General features: G+C 35.2%; 1 protein-coding gene across 1 annotated transcript in view; it reads left to right on the forward strand.

Moving 5' to 3' along the window:
* LOC149803142 (Golgi apparatus membrane protein TVP23 homolog B-like) overlaps window positions 1–17,910 on the forward strand; it is a 42,210-nt gene extending 24,300 nt beyond the window's left edge. The window contains exons 3-6 of the mRNA XM_089952763.1: window positions 2,446–2,525; window positions 9,151–9,276; window positions 9,926–10,054; window positions 16,654–17,910. Coding sequence (XP_089808889.1) covers window positions 2,446–2,525; window positions 9,151–9,276; window positions 9,926–10,054; window positions 16,654–16,722 — 404 coding nt within the window. The 3' untranslated portion in view covers window positions 16,723–17,910. The remainder of the gene's footprint in view (window positions 1–2,445; window positions 2,526–9,150; window positions 9,277–9,925; window positions 10,055–16,653) is intronic.
* Window positions 17,911–19,408: the final 1,498 nt, after the last annotated feature.

A 19,408-nucleotide genomic window follows, 5' to 3' on the forward strand; every position in this document is an offset into this window, starting at 1 on the left:
ATTAGTGAATGAGAGAGAGAGAGAGAGGGGAAGAGAGAGAGGGGATTATGTCTCAGTGTGCAAGCTTGTCTGCATTTAGAGCATATGTAGCTGTTATGTTGTGTAATGTTGGCAAAATGATTAAGATGGTTTGAACATGTATTAGTTATGGGTATTATTTATTGGTAAATTGTACGCAATGATATGAGACCACATTGTCAAGAAATTAAGTGCAGCTTGCAATTTTACAGCAACAATAATCCCATTATTAAATTGCAATAAAAAAAAATAAAGAACTTGAAATCATGATTTAGTTAATGCGCACAAGCATTTGCATGTTTGTAAAAGCGAGAGAGTGAGATGAAACAAGATTTTGTCAGTGTTCAAGAACATATTTATTGAGGGTGGTTTTTATTTGTAGCTTTTGCAAAGAGAAAAAAGACTGTTACCCGATGATTGTGATAATCTTTATGTATTATGACCTTACTGTATTCCATTATCAATAAACACCACTAAATCAACAATTCATTCTTGTTTTAATTACAGTATACATTGTCACAACAACCATGTGGCTATGTAGTATTATTTACAAGGTAATGAAACATGCTTAGCGCTTTGGTTATTCCATTTCGAACCAGATTGAGTGCAAGAATTGACAGACGAGTTCAAATCAGCAAGGCTGCTAGTAAGGAAATTAGGTTTTCTTTAGGGAAATGAAAATCTGTCAATGTGCTATTTAAGCCGTTGTCCATATACAGCAGATGTTATAAGGGCAAGTGATCATATGCATTACTTGCTATTCGAACTCGCCAGTAAAGATACTAGTGGGTTATATTGTAGAATAGATTTGCAGTAAAATGTTAATGATATCCAAATAAAAACAGAACAAGCACTTTAAAGATAGTATATATATATATATATATATATATATATATATAAATATATATATATATACAAATTGATTTAACGGAGTCTGTGACTTCAGTATTTATGATAGGAAATGACTAGGTTTTTATATTTTATGTTTGTATGTTTATAATGAAAACAATAAGACTAGTTTATCAGTGGTCTGTGGTCTTCACTTTAGCATGTACTGAGATGTAATTTTTGTTGGATAAGAAAACATCAAAGGTCTTCTGAACTCATTATAAAATGCATACAGTGTTTTGTTATGGTGATGGACTTAATAAGGAGAACTAATTAACGATAATAATTAAAGGTATGGTATGTGAAGTCCTTTGTTTAGTTAATAATAAACACCAGTAGATATTGTAATGACTATAAGAGAGCTTATGCACATGGGTGCCTGCAGGATTTGGGGGGGGGGGGATCAGTCAGTCACGGCCAGGAGAGTTAGTATAGTAAGCAGTCTGAAACTAAAGCTAATATTTATTAAGCATGTGACATATTTTCAGCATCATTTGCATGATTAAACTTGTCAGAATTTATTTAAATATATATATATATATATATATATATATATATATATATATATATATATATATATATATATATATATATATATATATATATATATATATATATATATATATATATTTTTGCAGTATGATTTATTGGGGGGGTCAAGTGACCCCCTTGATCTATGCTGCAGGCACCCATGCTTATGCATCAATCATTGTATTTTCTCACTAACAGTTAATTATTAATTTTTGTAAAAACAAAATGGTAATATGCTATTTTCAATTTTTTTGGCAAAAGTAAATTTTCTTAGTAGAAATTTTATGTCCAGTAATTTAATAGATTTTTAAAAAAATACAAAGGGATACGTACGAAAAATTATGATACATTTAAATAATTATTATTTTGATAACTGGATTGTGTAACAAAAAATTAAAGGGTATGAAAAAATACACGAAATGTGGTATTTTGGCATGGAGCATCTAGTGGTCTTCAACCTCCCCCTTGTAGCTGAGCCATCTGTCTGCCCTCCAGGCTTCAACCTTCCATGTCATCTGTGGACCACACTGAACCACTTTCAGACAGGACAGGGTTGTTGTGCAGTCAACCTTGTCCGATGGGGCAATGCCAATACCTCTTCCTTTTGCTATGGAGCTCTTCAGACCATGTCACACATTGTGAACAACTGTCCACTGACAAAGTTCCTTGGCAGACTGCAGGCTCAGCACCTTGCTGATGATGACATTGTTAAATGGCTGTGCATGCACTGCATATGATATTAATAATGGCTTCCCCATGACTAATTTCCTCACTTGACAGTTAAAGTTCTTATGCCACCAAAATTGCTTCGCTATTCGAGAAATCATTCTAACAACCCAGTAATTTATATCACCACATTCTTATTTTATCAAAGTCATGGATTTTTTAATATGATAATTTGTTGGCTTTTTTAAAGATAAGAAAACAGAATCAAATAATGTAAAATAACAGTATTTAGGAAATTCATTAGACTTTTTAATTTGTATAAACTGTAACTCTCACCTTCAGGCCGACTTTTGGTTGGACTTAGATGGTGGAATTATGTAGATGAAGATGGGAAAAGTCACTGGGTCTTTGAGTCGAGAAAGGTAAGAGTTTGTTATCTAGTATGTTAGTTAATGAACATTTTTGGGCTCAGTTGCAAAACTTAAATTGTTCAGTTCCTATAATTTGTTTCATTAAAATCATCGACTTTCACAAACAGTGGTTACATTTAACTACATGTATGTGTCTTTAAGGGTGTTTTGATTTTCACCTGTTTATGTCTAGGGTTATGGTCTTTTGGGGTGTGTTGGGGAGAGTAGATTTGGCCTTGGATGAGCAGCACTGCTGGGTGAAAGGAAGCACTGTCCCATAATCTTTTGATAAATTCTGGGTCATGATACACTGAAATCCATCGAAACCAAAAACCTTTTGGACCAATTTAATTCTCAGTTTTTAGGCATTTCAGTTCATTGAAATGTCATCAATGTGAGAAATGGCTTTCTATACAGTTTGATTGAGATCATCATTGATACCAGATTACATTTTTATGACCAAAACTGCCATAATTTTGTTTAAACTGAAACACTTACTGTTTTCACATGATTTGAGAGAGAAGGTCAGACAGAATTTTGTTGATGTGATCTTGTGTGAATAGGGAAAGAGATTATGTGAGTTGAGCAAAAGAGAGAGAATACAGTTATCAGAGAAACATCTATGTATATGTGTGTAAGAGTACAATAATGGAGAAAGTGAGAAAGCCATGTCCTTTTTATATTTTAATGGAAAATAAGCTGAACAATGTACTTTCATTCTAAATACTCTTTTGTCAATCTTCATAGTCCGTTGGCAGAATATTGATGTGAGGCCACATCAAGGTTATGAGTACCTGGATTTAATTTTAAAAAGGTTCTGTTGAAGATTTATACAACTGAAGAGCATCAATCACAATTAGGTAATAAGCAGATAATTCTAATCTTTCTTAATTGGTTTATAAACAAGCATTCGGTTATTAACAATTTATCTTTATAACTGGCTTATCTATAAAGTGTAAAGCTGATTGTCAGTTATAATCTGTGTTAGTATTTTACAGTACATTAGCTTTTTAACAATTTCATGGGTTGAAAACAAAACTCAGTATTAGTTTTATTGTTAAAATGAAATAGGTAAAGCTAAATTTCCACATATTTCTTTTAAAATTTGATTGTATCTTGTCTCTTGACATAGAAGGGGAGTTTACCCTTGCATCATGAATTTCATTTCACCTAGTCACTTTTGTTGAACTCCATGAGTTGAACACATATTTAGGATGAGTCAGTAAACTGAACTATATAATTTGTAAGCATATAAACTATCTCTCTCTCTCGACTGCTCCAGTGGCCTAGTGGTTAGAGTGTCTGTCTCAGATGCGTGAGGTCATGGGTTCGATCTCCGGTTGAGTCATACCAAAGACTTACAAAAATGGTACCAACACCTGCCTCGCTTGGCACTCAGAATTAAGAGGTTAGTGTTAGGACTGGTCGTTCTGGTGTTAGGATAATGTGACTGGGTGGGACATCATGCTACATGTCTGCAACATGATGCCCCAGTGCTAGGCATCACTATAAACTGCCACACTGCGATATGACTGAAAAATTGTTAAAGTTACATTAAAAATCCAAATTACACACAGACACACACACATATTTAGCATGGGGCTTTATATTTTAAAAAAATGGGGTAAAAATAGATTTTTTTATTTCTGTAAAAAAAAATCTGAGAAATGTGTGGCCCAGATGTTTGACTTTTGATATAATGTTTTTAACAAAGATTTGTTTCAGTTACACTGTCTTGGCAGGGGCATCTGTATGTACCCTTAATAGATATATCCAATTGCCAACTGTCTCCATTTTGACAGAGTGAAAAACCTTGGTATCACATTTTTAAACAAATATTTTTTATTTGGCAGTAAGACCAGGTGAGTTTATAGTTTCTTACGCATCTCATGTTGTCCATCAACAATTGCAATTTTAAATTTTTTCTTAAATATCACTGGACTGATTGAAACCAAACTTGAGAGAGAGAGAGAGAACATTCTAGTGTGAAGGCGTTTCAGATTTTTGTAGATGATGCTGATCTGCCATCCAGTAGTTACTGTTACTAAAAATAGAAAAACTATCAGATGATGATAGATTTAAAACACTGAATATAATTTTACTAAATTTGATAGAAAACTTTGTATTATAAAGAGCTTTCATATTTATATAAATAATGGCGATGGTCTGTCAAATATGGTCACCATTGCTAAAAACATAAACCTTGAAACAGCTTCTTAAAAAAACCTCAGAAACAGAATTTTAATAGCAGTAGTAACTTACCCATTGCTACTGCCTCTGTTGTACTTTTTTCATGTTAAAAAGCCCCCTTGTCCTTTCACTGTGAATACATCCTCCCACAGAGCATAGAACTTTAAATGTTCATGCGCAGAACAGACATCATTTTCAAGAATGGCATGTTAATGGATATATGTAACCAGAGAAATTTCCTAATGCTGTTAGGGCTTTGCTGCACTCCTGTCTTCCATCAACAAATTTTATCTTGGTGTTACATGTATCCTCTCCATAGAACATACTCTTAACCCCCAACCAGAACTTGGTTACTTAAGGGACCTCTGAGGGAATCACATTGTATCCTTAGGGGTTAGAGTACACCACTCTTTTTTTATAGTTGGTTATGTGTAAGTATTGTGTGTTATAACACATCATGGTCCTTCCTTAATTAATAGGAATTCGTAACTCCTTGAACTAAATAATTGATTAAACATCAGTTTGATGTTTGTTTTGTTATTTGGCTATCATATTTTAACACAATTTTTGTGACTCACATCACATTGTTATTATATGTGTACATGTACATGTATTTCTCTTTGAGAGCAATAAAGGTTTAAAAGATTTCTTCCTTATTAAAAAGAAAGGAAAACTTCCCATGAGCAGATGAGTGAATCATTGTTTACCTTATGCAAATACACTGGGGTGCATGTAGCACACATTAAATACAAGCAGGTGAGTTTCATGTGTGAAGTAATACTTGTTGCAATTATTATTGTTTTCTCACAGATAAGTTTTATTTCAGACAACAGTGGTGGCACAGTCTGTGAGAAAGTGCAGTCACAAGGGACAATCACCCAGACTGCCTCACATATTCAAAGTGCACACATAAGAATCATTGTACTTTTTGCACAATATGGACTAATGAAATCTGGAACCTAGCTGATTGCAGACATAGGTATAAAGGGTGGAGGAAACATCAGTCCTCTCTAGTGTCTGATGTTTCATGTTTGTTCTTACAGAACACTAGGAAGTCCACTGTAAGAGGACTAGTTCTTCAGCCAGGAAGTCTCGAGCAATTCCATGTTCCAGCAGCTTAGCAGACCAATCCAAAAGGAGAAGTTGAGCACCCTCACATTAAAAGTAGCGTGTTGTTGCCTTCCATGAGGAAGGAAGTGCACCACTTGTCTCCAACCAGATCATTCCTGTGATTAGTCAGATCATACCAGTCATTGGCCACCCATCATCTCAAACCAGTTGCCAACTTTACACCAGTCATTACTCAGAGGTTTCATGATACAGGGATAGGAATTGGACTGAGTTCATCCCTTTCCACACTTTGCCATCACACCAGTAAAGGATTGGGAGACTGCCCAGCTGGTCCAGACTAGGGAATGGGACCATATCAGTATCCCCTCTTCCCTTTTATCCCAGTGAATCATTACAGCTGCAGTCCAATGCACAGCCTCAAATGAGATCTTATCAGTCGGGTTTACATCATGGAAGTTAAAGAGCCTCTGGAAAGAATTTCTTTGACTCACCATCCTTTCCCAAGCAGGTGGTGGTGGCAGGGGGCAACCCTGGGGACTTTCACGCTCTCTAGCTGTGCATTATTCTTCCTCACATCCACGTAGGTGTTCATCTTAGCTCAGTCTAGCATCATGGATGATGAGTGGGTCTTTGCTATTAGAAGTTCATATCACCAACTTAAGTTTTAGGAGCCACTCCCTCTATCAAGACTGCCATATTCTTTCATCAGTCCAATCTGGTGAAGTTAATGGAGAAGTGGCATATGCTTTGTAGAAAATGCAGTCAGGAGGGTTCTGGATGATCAGTCTCCTGCGTTGTACTCATGAATGATCCTAGCCACCAACAAAAGTTGGAAATTTTGTATCATTAATTAATCTCTCTGCATTAAACTGGTTTCTTCTGGAAGAACATTTCAAGATGGAGACCATTCCTCAATCCAGAACAAGATCCATCCATCAGATTGGGCAGTCTTCACTGATGTTAAAGATGCTTATTTTCTGATTTTTTTTTTTGCTCCCTCTGCATTGAACATACATCTGTTTTGCTTGGACCAGAAATTTTTTCAATTCCAAGTTTTGTCTTTTGGAATATCTATTTCACACAGGGTCTTCACCCAAGTTATTGGAGTGATAGCGTCTTGACTATTATTGCTGGGAACCCCGATTCTCTAGTACTTTCTGCTGGTGGATGAATTGGGACAGATTCCTGACTGAGGTCCTAATGCATGCACCCAACCCTCAAACCTATTTGTTCACTGTTATATCAGTTAACAGTCTGAGGTGCCTGAGGGCATACTTCACCAAGGTCACTGGTCTCAGGAATAAATTTATCTCTAAATCAACAATCTTGATTGAAAGCCATATTTCTAGCTTTGCAGGACTACATTGACAAATCGATGTGTCATGGTCTCCTCTGACACCATGTCCATCATAGTGTACCTCTGACATCAAGGAGGTACACATGAACCTTCTCACTGCATCATCTTGAAACTCCGTTGTTTGGCAGCTTTGGAGAACATCACCCTGTGAGTTCACCACAGTCCGGAGAAGAAAAACATATTAGTGGATAGTAGTCTGTCCAAGACAGGCAAAGCAGTCCTCACTTCTGTGGTCTCTTCATTGCTTGATAACAATGGAGCCCTGTTTCTCACTGTGGGGAATGCCTCTGGTGGGCTTGTTTGTGACTAGGATCAACAACAGAGTTTGATCCATTTACATTTTTTCATTGCTATACTAGACAGCATGGGCAGTGGAGGCTACTAGCTTCCAGTGGGATTGTCTGTTCACATATGCTTTTTCCACTGTTCTGGCTGCTACCTCAAATTCAAGAAAAAGTCAGAAAGAGATAACTGTCTTTAAAATGAACCTGTGAGACACACAAGTTGACTGGGTCTTTTTGACAGTTCACCACTCTGTTGGAGGATTTATTAATATTGAACAAATAAGGATTTTTGACATGAAAAAATGAAAGCTATGCAGTAGCAGTGGGTAAGTAATGCATATTTAAATTAGTTATACCCTCCCCCCAAAAATACATTTTACCAAAATTGACATAAAGTGTCCTGGCATCAAATAGGAACACAGTTACTAAAAATAGAAAACCTTTAGCGTACTTCTATTCCAAACCTGCTGAAGAGATACTGATTGGATTTGATAGAAATTACCCTGGCATGAGTATGTCATTATTTAACTGAGACTGATCCATTGAAAAAATATATGTATAAGTTTATTAAAATCCTTAAAATTATTCAGTGACTTCTGCTTCAGAATTCGTGAACAGAATTTGACCCAAAGCATTCTGGTATTAAGGCATGTTAAATTTTGTAAATGAAGTAAATTCAGCATCAGCTTTGGCTGCCATTACTTAAATAGGAAGACTATCAAATGACTTTTCAAAAACTTCTGAACAGAATTTGATCCAAAGTATGGCATAAGCTGATGTTGATATAAAAGACTTCAAGGTTTGATGATTTACTATAAGTTTAATAAACTTAGAAAGAGCCTTAAAATACTTCTCTAAAACTGGTCAACACTGATTGACCAAATTTCATAGCATCTTCAGAGGTCCAAAATAAGAATCTGGTAATTTAGGTATTTTAATCTCAGGTTTGGAATTGCATTCTTTTTCTTCACATTTTGATGGGATATCTTGTGAACACTGCAAAACACAAAGCTTATGCTGTGATACTGAGTCTTGATCATCCAGATGTTAATTATGCCTTTTGAACACATCAAGCATCTTAGTAACTGAATTTGATCAAACTTGATGCAGTTTTAGTTAAACTGTATGTGTTAAATATGCAAATATGCTGCCTACTTAGGCTGTGCATTCTGCCATAAGGTCTGTTGAGTTTGCACAAATGATGCCAGTCTGTCATCGAGTATGCCTGCCATTACTTAAAAAAAAGACATAGAGAAAACCTAGAAATGTTAAAAAGCATTATAATGTCTTTGACCAAAATTTCTTTGCAAACTGCCCTGAAATTTTACTTTGAAGTAGATGTTAGCTAGGTGAGTGATCTCAGTCCATTGGGCCTCTTGTTCTATTCTATGTTTGCCATTTCTGTTAAAAGCTAAATGTCCTCAGTCACCTGACATATTCAGCTACAACTTGCTAACCTTCTTTGGAATATAACCAATTGATGTAGATAGAAGAATTAGCTCCCTTTTCAAAGTTTTATAGTACCTTTTCAAAGTTATATAGGTTTTTCTCACATAACAGTAGAGTCATAGGCATTAGTTAGCAAACTGATCATTAAGGGCATGTTTAGGAAAATCATTGGTTTAATGGGGCTCTTTCTGATTCTCTTATTATGTTTGGTGTTGAAATATTTGTGCAAATTCCCATTATCTTAAGCACATGTATTTATGGTGGACCTTTTTTATTCTAACTGCAGCGTGGGAGTCAGCATAAAGTGACAGTGGTAGAGTCCAGAATATTCTGGTTGTCACTTGTAGCTTTTGAAGTGATCTGGATATTGCTTTTTTTTGGAGCTCTAGTCATCTTTAGCTTGAAATGGTCGGTAAGTATTTTCAAGAAACGATTTGTAAATGTTGTTGACAAGTCATTATAAATATATACAATTATAAATATATAAATTTTTTAAGGTTTATCAATGGTTTTATATAAATTAATATACTAAAGTTAATCAAGCAAGAAAGCAAAAGAATAAAGATATCTGAAAGATTCAAACCGTTTTTTATTGCTACATTCTAGATGGTCAATTTTACATTTTTATCTACATACTTGTTTCTAAATATATTACAAGAAAATAGACCAGCTTAAGAAAAAATATTTGACCTTTGTTAAACATATTTTGTCTTTCAGAGGGGGTGGGGGTGGGGCAAGAGTTAGGTGCCAAAAATGGGACAATGTCAGATGTGAAATATTTTGAAATCCTGCTGAATACTCAGCTTTATTGATTTCATTCTTAAAATTTTGTTCCCAGATTGTTTGATTTTGTTGCTAATATGATCGAACCTGATTACCATAGAAAAATCTCACTTCTTTTGGTGTGTTTTTCTTCATGTTAATAAATATATCAGGTACTGTAGATAGCAGACAGACTTTAAAGAACTGATGTAGATTTTTATAGAACAATTTGATGCATTTCTATGAATGTTTTTTGATGCATAATAAGATAGATAACTAATGTGTTCTTTATTTTCCAGATGGTTATAATAGTTGCGGCTGTGATGAATGGAGCTAATCTCTATGGATACATCCGATGTAAATGGGGATCTAGGAACAAATTAAAATCGGCAGCTACAAACTTCTTTAGTACTCAGTTACTAAAGTCTGTGAGTGATATTTTTGCAGGCACATTGCACAAAACAATTAGTTTTGTAAATATAGAAATCAGTTGGGTTTTTTTTTAATGTTACAGAGATTCTTTAGCCAAAGCGAAATAAATAAGTTTTATGTTCAATCAAGTACTCATACTGTGTGCTTAAAGAAATAGTACTTTGGTAAATAACATAAGTGTCCACATGATATGAATGTAGAGAGACGAGTTATCTCCCTTTGAATCAGCAGTTCTTTACTTTAAAGATGCATACTCTCTTGCCAAAATGATTATTCCAAATAATTATGACCAGTCCTCTTTTGTTTTCCTTCTTTAGATTGATATGGCATGCAAAGTGGTCCATGTACATAAACACCAGGCAACTATGATAGCACTGGTCAACAGTGAAATCATTACTGACTTGAAAAGGCCCTAATCTGTAGTATTTTGGTGTGCCGAACACGAATATAACCGTGAAAAATTTGTATTGGCTCTCGTTTTGAAGATATTCATATACCTCATTTTCTATGTTTCATTGTGTAAATTTCTCCAGTAGGACTGCAGCAACATCTGGAATAATGATGTAACATTGCATAATACCATCATGCTCACATCATCCACAGTTGATTGCATCATTTTCTGATGCAATGCAATACTAATGCCATGCGGCTGCTGAAGTAAGTTGACGTCAGCAGTGTACTATACATGTGTAGGCCTATTATACTAATGCCAGGCGGCTGCTGAAGCTGACGTAAGCAGTGTACTATATAAAGCCCAATCAGATAGGTTCAGCATTTAAAATATTTTAGACGTTGTGCGAGACAGTTCAAGCTACTGTTACATAAAACTTATTATTTTATCCATTTACGTACAATAAAGAACAGTAATGCCTCGAAAGTGTGTTAATACCGCGGACAATTTTTGCTATATTTGTGGGGAAGTGACATTTGCCAACCAGAAGAAAAGTATCAATTCTCAAGTGAAGAAGGCATATCATCTTTACTTCGGATGCAAGGTTGGTGACCAAGACAAGCCTTGGGCTCCGCATATATGCTGTGCTACATGTACAACACAGCTTTCACAGTGGTTGAATTGCAAAAGGTCATCAATGCCGTTTGCAGTCCCAATGGTGTGGAGAGAGCCAAGCAACCACCTAAATGACTGTTACTTCTGCTTGGTTCCTCCTCTTTCCGGCGGAATAACGAAGCGAAAGAAGTCGAGAATAGTCTACCCAAACATTCCGTCTGCATTGAGACCAGTTCCACATGGTGAGGGACTTCCTATTCCAGAACCTCCAGCAGAATATTCTCTTGATTCATCTGACGAAGACAAAGGTGAGTCGACCTGTTCTTCTCCTGGTCCATCAGCATGCAGTGATCCAGATTTTCACTGTGGTGCATCATCAACCCCACACAGAATAACACAGGAAGAACTAAATGACCTGATTCGTGATTTGGACTTATCAAAGAACAAGGCAGAATTGCTAGGATCAAGACTCCAACAATGGAATCTTCTAGAAGAAGATGTCACAATTACTGCATATCGAAAGCGCCACCAGCAATTGAAGCCTTTCTTCAGAAAGGAAAGTAATCTGATATTCTGTTCCGATATTGAGGGCCTCATGAATGCTTTAAAAATCACTCATGACCCACAAGAATGGAGACTATTTGTGGACTCTTCGAAACTGAGTCTCAAGGCTGTGCTTTTGCACAATGGAAACATTCTTCCATCTATTCCAGTAGCGTATGCTGTCCACATGAAAGAGACATACGATAACTTAAGGCAGCTACTGAATTCCATTGAGTATAACAAGTACAGCTGGCACCTCTGTGGTGATTTGAAGGTAGTTGCCCTTTTAATGGGACTGCAGCAAGGATATACAAAATACATGTGTTTCTTATGCGAGTGGGATAGCCGAGCAAGGGAAATGCACTACATGAGGAAGGAATGGACTCACAGGCAGAATGTAGCCATTGGAGAGAAGAATATCCAACACCCAGCTCTGGTTGAGGCTCAGAAAATCTTGCTACCACCCCTTCACATCAAACTAGGTTTGATGAAGAACTTCGTGAAAGCCATTGACCGGACTTTGCCAGCATTCCGATACCTGCATGAAAAATTCCCTCGACTCAGCGAAGCAAAGATTAAAGAGGGAGATTTTGTGGGTCCTCAGATTCGAGAGCTTTTCAAAGATGACCGGTTCAACAACTTGCTGGAAGGTGACGCGAAACAAGCATGGAATGCTTTTCGCCTAGTTTCTACAAACTTCCTCGGAAATGTTAGGGCAGAAAACTATAAGGAACTAGTAGAAGACATGTTGATGAAGTATAAGAAACTTGGCTGCAATATGTCTCTAAAGATTCACTTCCTTCATTCCCATTTGGATTTCTTTCCTAGCAACTGTGGTATTGTTAGTGATGAACACGGCGAACGTTTTCATCAAGATATCGCAACAATGGAACAAAGATACCAGGGAAAATGGTCCACTACAATGCTGGCTGACTACTGCTGGACACTCCTCAGAGATGCTCCCGAACAGCTGTACAAGAGACAGGCGAAGAAATCTAAGATGTAGTCAATGACTTGATTTTTTATAGGTAGGCTATTACAGTTGACCTTTTACTATTGGAATGCATTTCGTTATGTAAACATTAATTTCTTGCAGATTACAAAAAAACTAGAGCCAATTTTGCAATTTGACTGTCATATTCGTGTTCAGCACATAAAAATTGATAAGAATTGACTAATTTTATTTCAGTAACATGACTTTTGTAAAAATTTGTTGTCCAGTGTAGCAAATTCCCAAAGAAATAATGACATTCTAGAAGGGTTTTAGCAGTGATTTCTCTCCCACAAACATTAGCCAAGACACATATTCATAGTAATGACTACATCATAGCATTCTTGAACAAAAATGTTTGTTTATTATTATTATTTTATGGCCAGGAGACAATAGGTAACTGTTTACAGAATTAATTAAAAATGTATTCCATTTCTGCTAGTTATTGGAAACATGACTGTTATTTGTGTTTTACATATGAACCAGACAAGTGTGAACAAGGTAATGGTTGCGCTACCATGACTTGAAAATAATGTTAGTGATTATGACCATTTTCAGTTGTGTATCATTGTGCCCTTAACTGTAAAGAGTATAGACCCAGACCTGCTGTAGAATAACACACTAGTAGATTTAAGTCTGTGTTGTTTATTTTGAAATCATTAGTAGAAGTAACAGCTTTATTAAAGTAAAATAAAATATTTATGTGACTTGTTTATCTAAACCTGAACATAAATTAATTCATTGCTGCCAAGTGTCTCATTTTCCCCATATTTGTCCTGTATTTTGGACCTGAATATGAGTGTAAATTTTTCTTGTTTAAAATCCATTTTTTAATTTAAAAATATTGAATTAAAAATTTCCTTGCAATTTTCTCTTTTGGACGGGCACTTGGTTCCATTCTGATAGAAATGTATTGCATGTATATAGGAATAGAGTTCTAAAATATGATTGGTTCATTAAAAATTGAGGCTACCATGCCAGTTTTTAACCGCCATATTGGATTGTGAAAACAGTTACCGCTTTCACTGTATCTCATCTTTGTAATATTCAACTCCTAATAATGTTGAAAAGGAAAGCAGAAGATTCAGAATTTTCTCCATGAAAGAAAAGAAAAGAGAATTGGAAGGACAGTTGTGCCATCTTCTTTAGATTTGTAAATCCATCTAGTAAAGGAGAAAACTTTATGTTTTGCAAATTGTGTAATGTGATTTTGCTATTGGGCATGGAGGCACCCATGACGTACAAGAGCATGAAAATTCTAATAAACATCAGCTTGCTGCTTCTCATCAACAAAACAGCCTGAACTTACAACATATATAAATACCAGAGAGAACCTTGATATATTTCGATCGAAGTTCAATTTATTAAATTTCTTTTAGAAATGGACCTTCTGCTTTCAGTTACTATAGTCTGAATATACCTCCCCGTTTTTTTGTACCCCCATACTGATTTCAATAACAGAAATATTTAATCTGATTAAAGGTGCACAGAACTTAGCCAATTCACTCATTGACTTATAATTTCTAACTGACTGTGACCAGAGTGGCCCTAACATTAGCATCCTTTGCTCTTTCATGCTTAACGGAATTTCCATAATAACATGGTGACATATTGCGTACACTATGGCTGAGTCTCTTTTCCTCAGCCAACACTGTGATGTAGTTCATCCTTTTCGGTAACTGCCATATAATTCTGTTAATTACGCTTTTGGCGTAATCATTACACTTTTATTCACCAAATTACACATTACGCGCAACTGTATTCGGATTACGCGTTTTCGATATATCCCCCTCCCAAAAATGAACAATTTGTTTTGTCATTTTTATTAACATCCCATTAATCCCACAGACAATATTCTAGAAAAGACGGTGCCAGTGTAACTATGACATAAGAGTACGCTTGTCCGAAGACTTGCATGCACTTTCCTAACAGTATTATGTTCTATTTATAGCAGTTGCCTTACTTTAAGAAACATGCTGGTTTCTACCTTGAACTTTTGACCTTGGTTTCTATTTATAGCAGCTGTATGGCTTAGTGAGGAGAGAGCAGACTGGTTTTCTAACTTTTAATCTTTGCTTGCAGATTCTTTGTTCTTATTTGAACAAAACCAGTCTGTAGGTATTTGGCACTAAAAGTCAAGTCAGATTTATTTTAGTCAATGCATGTTAGAGCAAAAATATTTTTCAAATAATTTCACAGATGAATTAAGAAAAGATGAAAAACTGATTCAGAGATGAATACATGAATTACACAATACAGCGTTCCATTCTAGTGCAACACATGCATCTTTGACATTAAATAATTAAGTAAGGTACTGTCCTAGTATACTGATGGTTGTAGTTGTTGTAGATAGTTACATATGCATTAAAATTTTAAAAGTCAGTATTTGTTACTGAAAATCAGTATTTTTCTCATCAGCAGTCAGTATTTTGTACTCAGGGGTTGGCAGCTATGATTAATAGTTTAGCAAAAAAAGGTTTGTATACTAGTATTATTATTTTACTGCCAGAACACAATAGATAACTGTTTACAGAATTAATAAAAAACTTATTGCATTTCTGCTACTTATTGTGAGCATGACTGTTAATTAGGTTTTACATATGAACCAGACAAGTGAGAACAAGGTATTGGTTGCCCTAAAAGGACTTGAAAAAAATGTTTTTATGACCATAGATGTGTCTTATTTATCTAAACCTCAGAACAGAAATTAATTCATTCATGCATAAAAGCCTTTCAGTTTTATGTAAAATGATGCCTATCCAAAAGTAAAGAGTATTCTGAATGAATTCCATTCTTGAATGTGCTGATATAATGGAAGCCAGGAATAGTTTGATTCTTGATCTACCACAGTGATATAATACAGAATGCCCTTAAAGGAATTCACAATAATTCTCAAATAGTGATCTAGTCCAGAAGTATCTGTGAGCACTTTGTAATTCCAATGAATAATTAAAAAAATAAATACATCGTAAATTTTAACTGAATACAGCTAGAAGACTGATTCTACTACAAATGTTTGGAATGAATAAATCTGATGTGAATAACCTTAATATAAAAACTTAAGAAACAGTAGGGGGACCAGGATGATGGTCAAAACTTCATTTCTAGAACATTCTAAGTTGTAAACAAGGTTAGGTCTTCTACTAAAAGTTTAATAAAGAACTTGTCAAACATCAGGTAGACCAGAAATTTCCAAGTGAAAATCCTGAACTCAGATTCAAGTAAGCATGTTTGCTTTCAGTAATAACTGTCTTAAAATATAATCTATAATCATAGACAAAACTTAGCTATGTAATATGTTGTTTACAAAATGACCCTTACAATCTTTAATCATGGACAAAAAACACACATGCAGTATAAATGTACATAACACTTAATTTTGGATTTCATTGTATTAATTTCATGAATATCATTGTTTGTACCAGGTAACTGCTAATGTAGCATTCATTGTTTATACAGCGGGTGTTGTTGTTTTGGGTTTAACACCATTTCTCAGTGCAAGATAGGCTGTACATGGCAGCCAATATAACTAGGTACCTAGTAAAACCCAGGTAAGAACCACTGACACACTTGAAGCTACTGGCAAGCGTTCTCACATACCAACATTGGCTGAACCACGGGGACAGAGGTAAGATGGCAGTGATTGGTTAAGGGAAGTGCCTTAGACTACTTGGCCACTCAGGCCCCTTCTACAGCAGTTGTAATATGATTTCTTGGTTGGGTGGATTTCATGCCATTTTTCAGTACGTGATAGGCTATATATATGTATGGTACTAGTGTATTTTGTGGAGGAAGAACCCAGGAAGAAATGCCAAACCATGGGCAGCTAATGGCAAGCTTTCTGATATACTTCTGTTTGTCGAGATGAGACTGGAACCAACATGGACAGAGACGAGTTGTGAGTGATCAGTAAAGGCAAGCTCCTTTGACCACCAGCCCCAACCCCTCCAAGTGTCCTTTGACCACGAGCCCAAGCCCCTCCAAGTGATTATGATAACTTACTCAAAGTAACACAATAATAATTACATGTTTTTTTTCTTTCTTTTCTTCTTCAGATGTTAATGGGATCTTCAGATACCAAAGAGAACAAAGATAACAGACAAAAATCTGCACAAGGACCATAAATCTGACTTGACAGACTTGTGATAGTCATTGTGATGGAAACAGCTGTACTTTTGTAATAGTCATTGTGATGGGAATAGCTGTATTATTGTGGGAACATTTCTTAAAACTGTATTGCATTTTGTTCAAAGAGTCTAAAGGATTTTGTGCTGACACTTTTGCTGCATCATGGGGAAAGAGTTATTGTCGGATGGTACAAAATATTTTATATGTATTCGATGTTTGAACTTAGCAGTCCATGCTTGGTCATTGCATTTGCTATATCATTCACAATATAAGTCAATACTGATGAATTGCTAAAGGAGTTGATAATAGTGAAAATCTATGCTCATTATGTGCACTTCTGATGTTTGAGTACAGCTAATGCCATGAAAGTGCAAGGGTCAGAACAACTGAAATCATCAATATACATCATGTAAGGGTGTTTAATGATTCACCCATCAGGAGGATGAAATTTGCTTCAGTTTAGTATATGTCATTTTCCATTTTATTTTATTTATATGCACTGATTTCTTTTATCCATTTCATATTGGGTAGGGGACAACTTTGTGTTTAAGGAATCTGCATGTTTAATTGTTTTATTAAAATAATTTTGTTTTTGAGATGAAGATTGCTTTAGTTTCATTTGTCTTAAGAATTAATGTCAGAATACGTTGCCTGGATACAGGGAATACAATGTTAAGATGCTGAAATTTTTTGTTCATATCACCGAGTCTCTCACAGTTTAATTTAGATTTGGACTGATTCCAGTCTTCAGGCATCTAGGTCAGCAGAAAGCAGAAGTCTGCAATGGGTGTTGGAGGAAACATTTACTTTGTATTATGTTTTCTTCTTTTGATGGGCAGATGTGAATTTCAAAACGAAAACTCATAAAATGGGATAATTTATATTTGTTTTGCAACTGATTGTCTCCTAAATCCTTTACATGTTTTAAGGAGATGTTATTGGAATTTTCAGGTCAAAATTGTCATTTGCAGACATCAGGAATCTTCAGCCTATTATACTTGTTGACATGGGAAGTTTTTTTACCATTAGTTTTAAAGCAAACAGTGAATATCGAGGATATATATAAAATGTGAAGTCTTTCCCAATTAACATTATTCATTGTAATGTATTTTATATTGTTCCGTGGATATATTACATTTCACGTAAAATCAAAGGTTAATAAATATCTGTCTCAGATTATCGAACACTTGGTGTTTGCCATCAGTTGCTCATATTTTTGGAATTTCTGCTTCAGATACATTAGAAAGATATACTTATCTTATATTTGCTATGGTTGTGCAAATTTATTATTGTGTTTCTTTTCTTTTTACCTGATAGTTTTCCTTTCTAAGAGTGTCAGGTGAATTTGGTCATCACAGACTGAACTTGACACTTTTTTAAAATTATTTCTGACTTAATGTGAAGAGCAGCCATACTGCAGAAAATTCAATAGTAGATGGTCTGCCCTTAGAGATTTTGTGTAGCTTACAAAACCAATGGATTTATTTATGTGGATTGTTCTTTGTACCAAGGCACGAAGTTCAAGCCATCATCTGTCCATCTATTTCATCAGATCTTTCCACTCACTTGATGTTTATTATCAATTCAATTGCATATCAGTCTAGAGGATGTTGAATTCTGAAGCAAACTGCTATTGTATGTATACAGGCTTTCAGCAGTCGAATTTGCCCCTGAGTTTAACAGAAATGTCAGAAGAAATTAAAGGCTTCTTGTGATACTTATTGGTTTTGAAGGAAAATGATTCCAATTTGAAATCCAATATGGCCAACATGTTGGCCATCTTCAAAATCTTGCCACTCAAGACTATTGTTAATGTTTCAGCAGTTAAAAAGAATAAACAGTCTTTCTTTGAATGCATACAGATTTTTGGTGGCGCTCACCAGATAATATGTACTTTTGAGAGAGTGACGTATGTAAGGTGAAGTAGTTCGCATTTAAAACATGCATAGTGGAGAGAATGTTTGCATACCTCTATGCTACATTAATGTAATGTGGATGATATTTCTTTTGGATATTGTACTTTTGGAAATTTTACATGATTTAAGCACACTGCTAACTAAAATGACTGCTCCCTTGTGTGAAAAAATCAGTCTGAATTAGTCTAAAGTACACTATACATAGCAGCTATTAAAATAGGGAAAATGAATTTTGCCAGACTAGACAATACCAGCTTCTGAAAGTGCAATGAATGAATTACCAAATATATAAAATGTAAAAAAAGTTATCGGCTCTTTTTTATACAAATGACCTCTGAAGTTCAGGAAGTGAAAATGACCAAGTAGAGCTAGCACTTTTTTGAAAGGTGTACATTTGAAGTAAGGCCAAGCTGTATACTCTATAACCCATAGTACACCCATCAATCATACACCAAAATAAAGGGAATTAAAGGTTCTTTGCATTATACCTAAGATATACAAGGTCTTTTTTAAATAGCCAGTATAACCAGTGAGGAAAGCCGGGGACATTCTTTTTCTTTAAATTCCTAACCCTATGCAAAATGCGAAACTGTATAGCGCCACCTTTGGCCAGTAGGGCATTTGTTCCTTTGAGAGACTCTTGTGAAGAAAAAAAACTTGTTTGCTATTACTGTTAAATATTTAAGCAGATGAATTTGGAATATTGTAATCAAATTTAACATTGAAGAAAACAGTAATGTATATATGTTTTCAATCTTTTACACTG

Source organism: Sinohyriopsis cumingii, chromosome 3 (genome assembly GCF_028554795.1).
Source record: "Sinohyriopsis cumingii isolate HCF-2022 chromosome 3, ASM2855479v2, whole genome shotgun sequence".
NCBI classification, from domain to species: Eukaryota; Metazoa; Mollusca; class Bivalvia; order Unionida; family Unionidae; genus Sinohyriopsis; species Sinohyriopsis cumingii.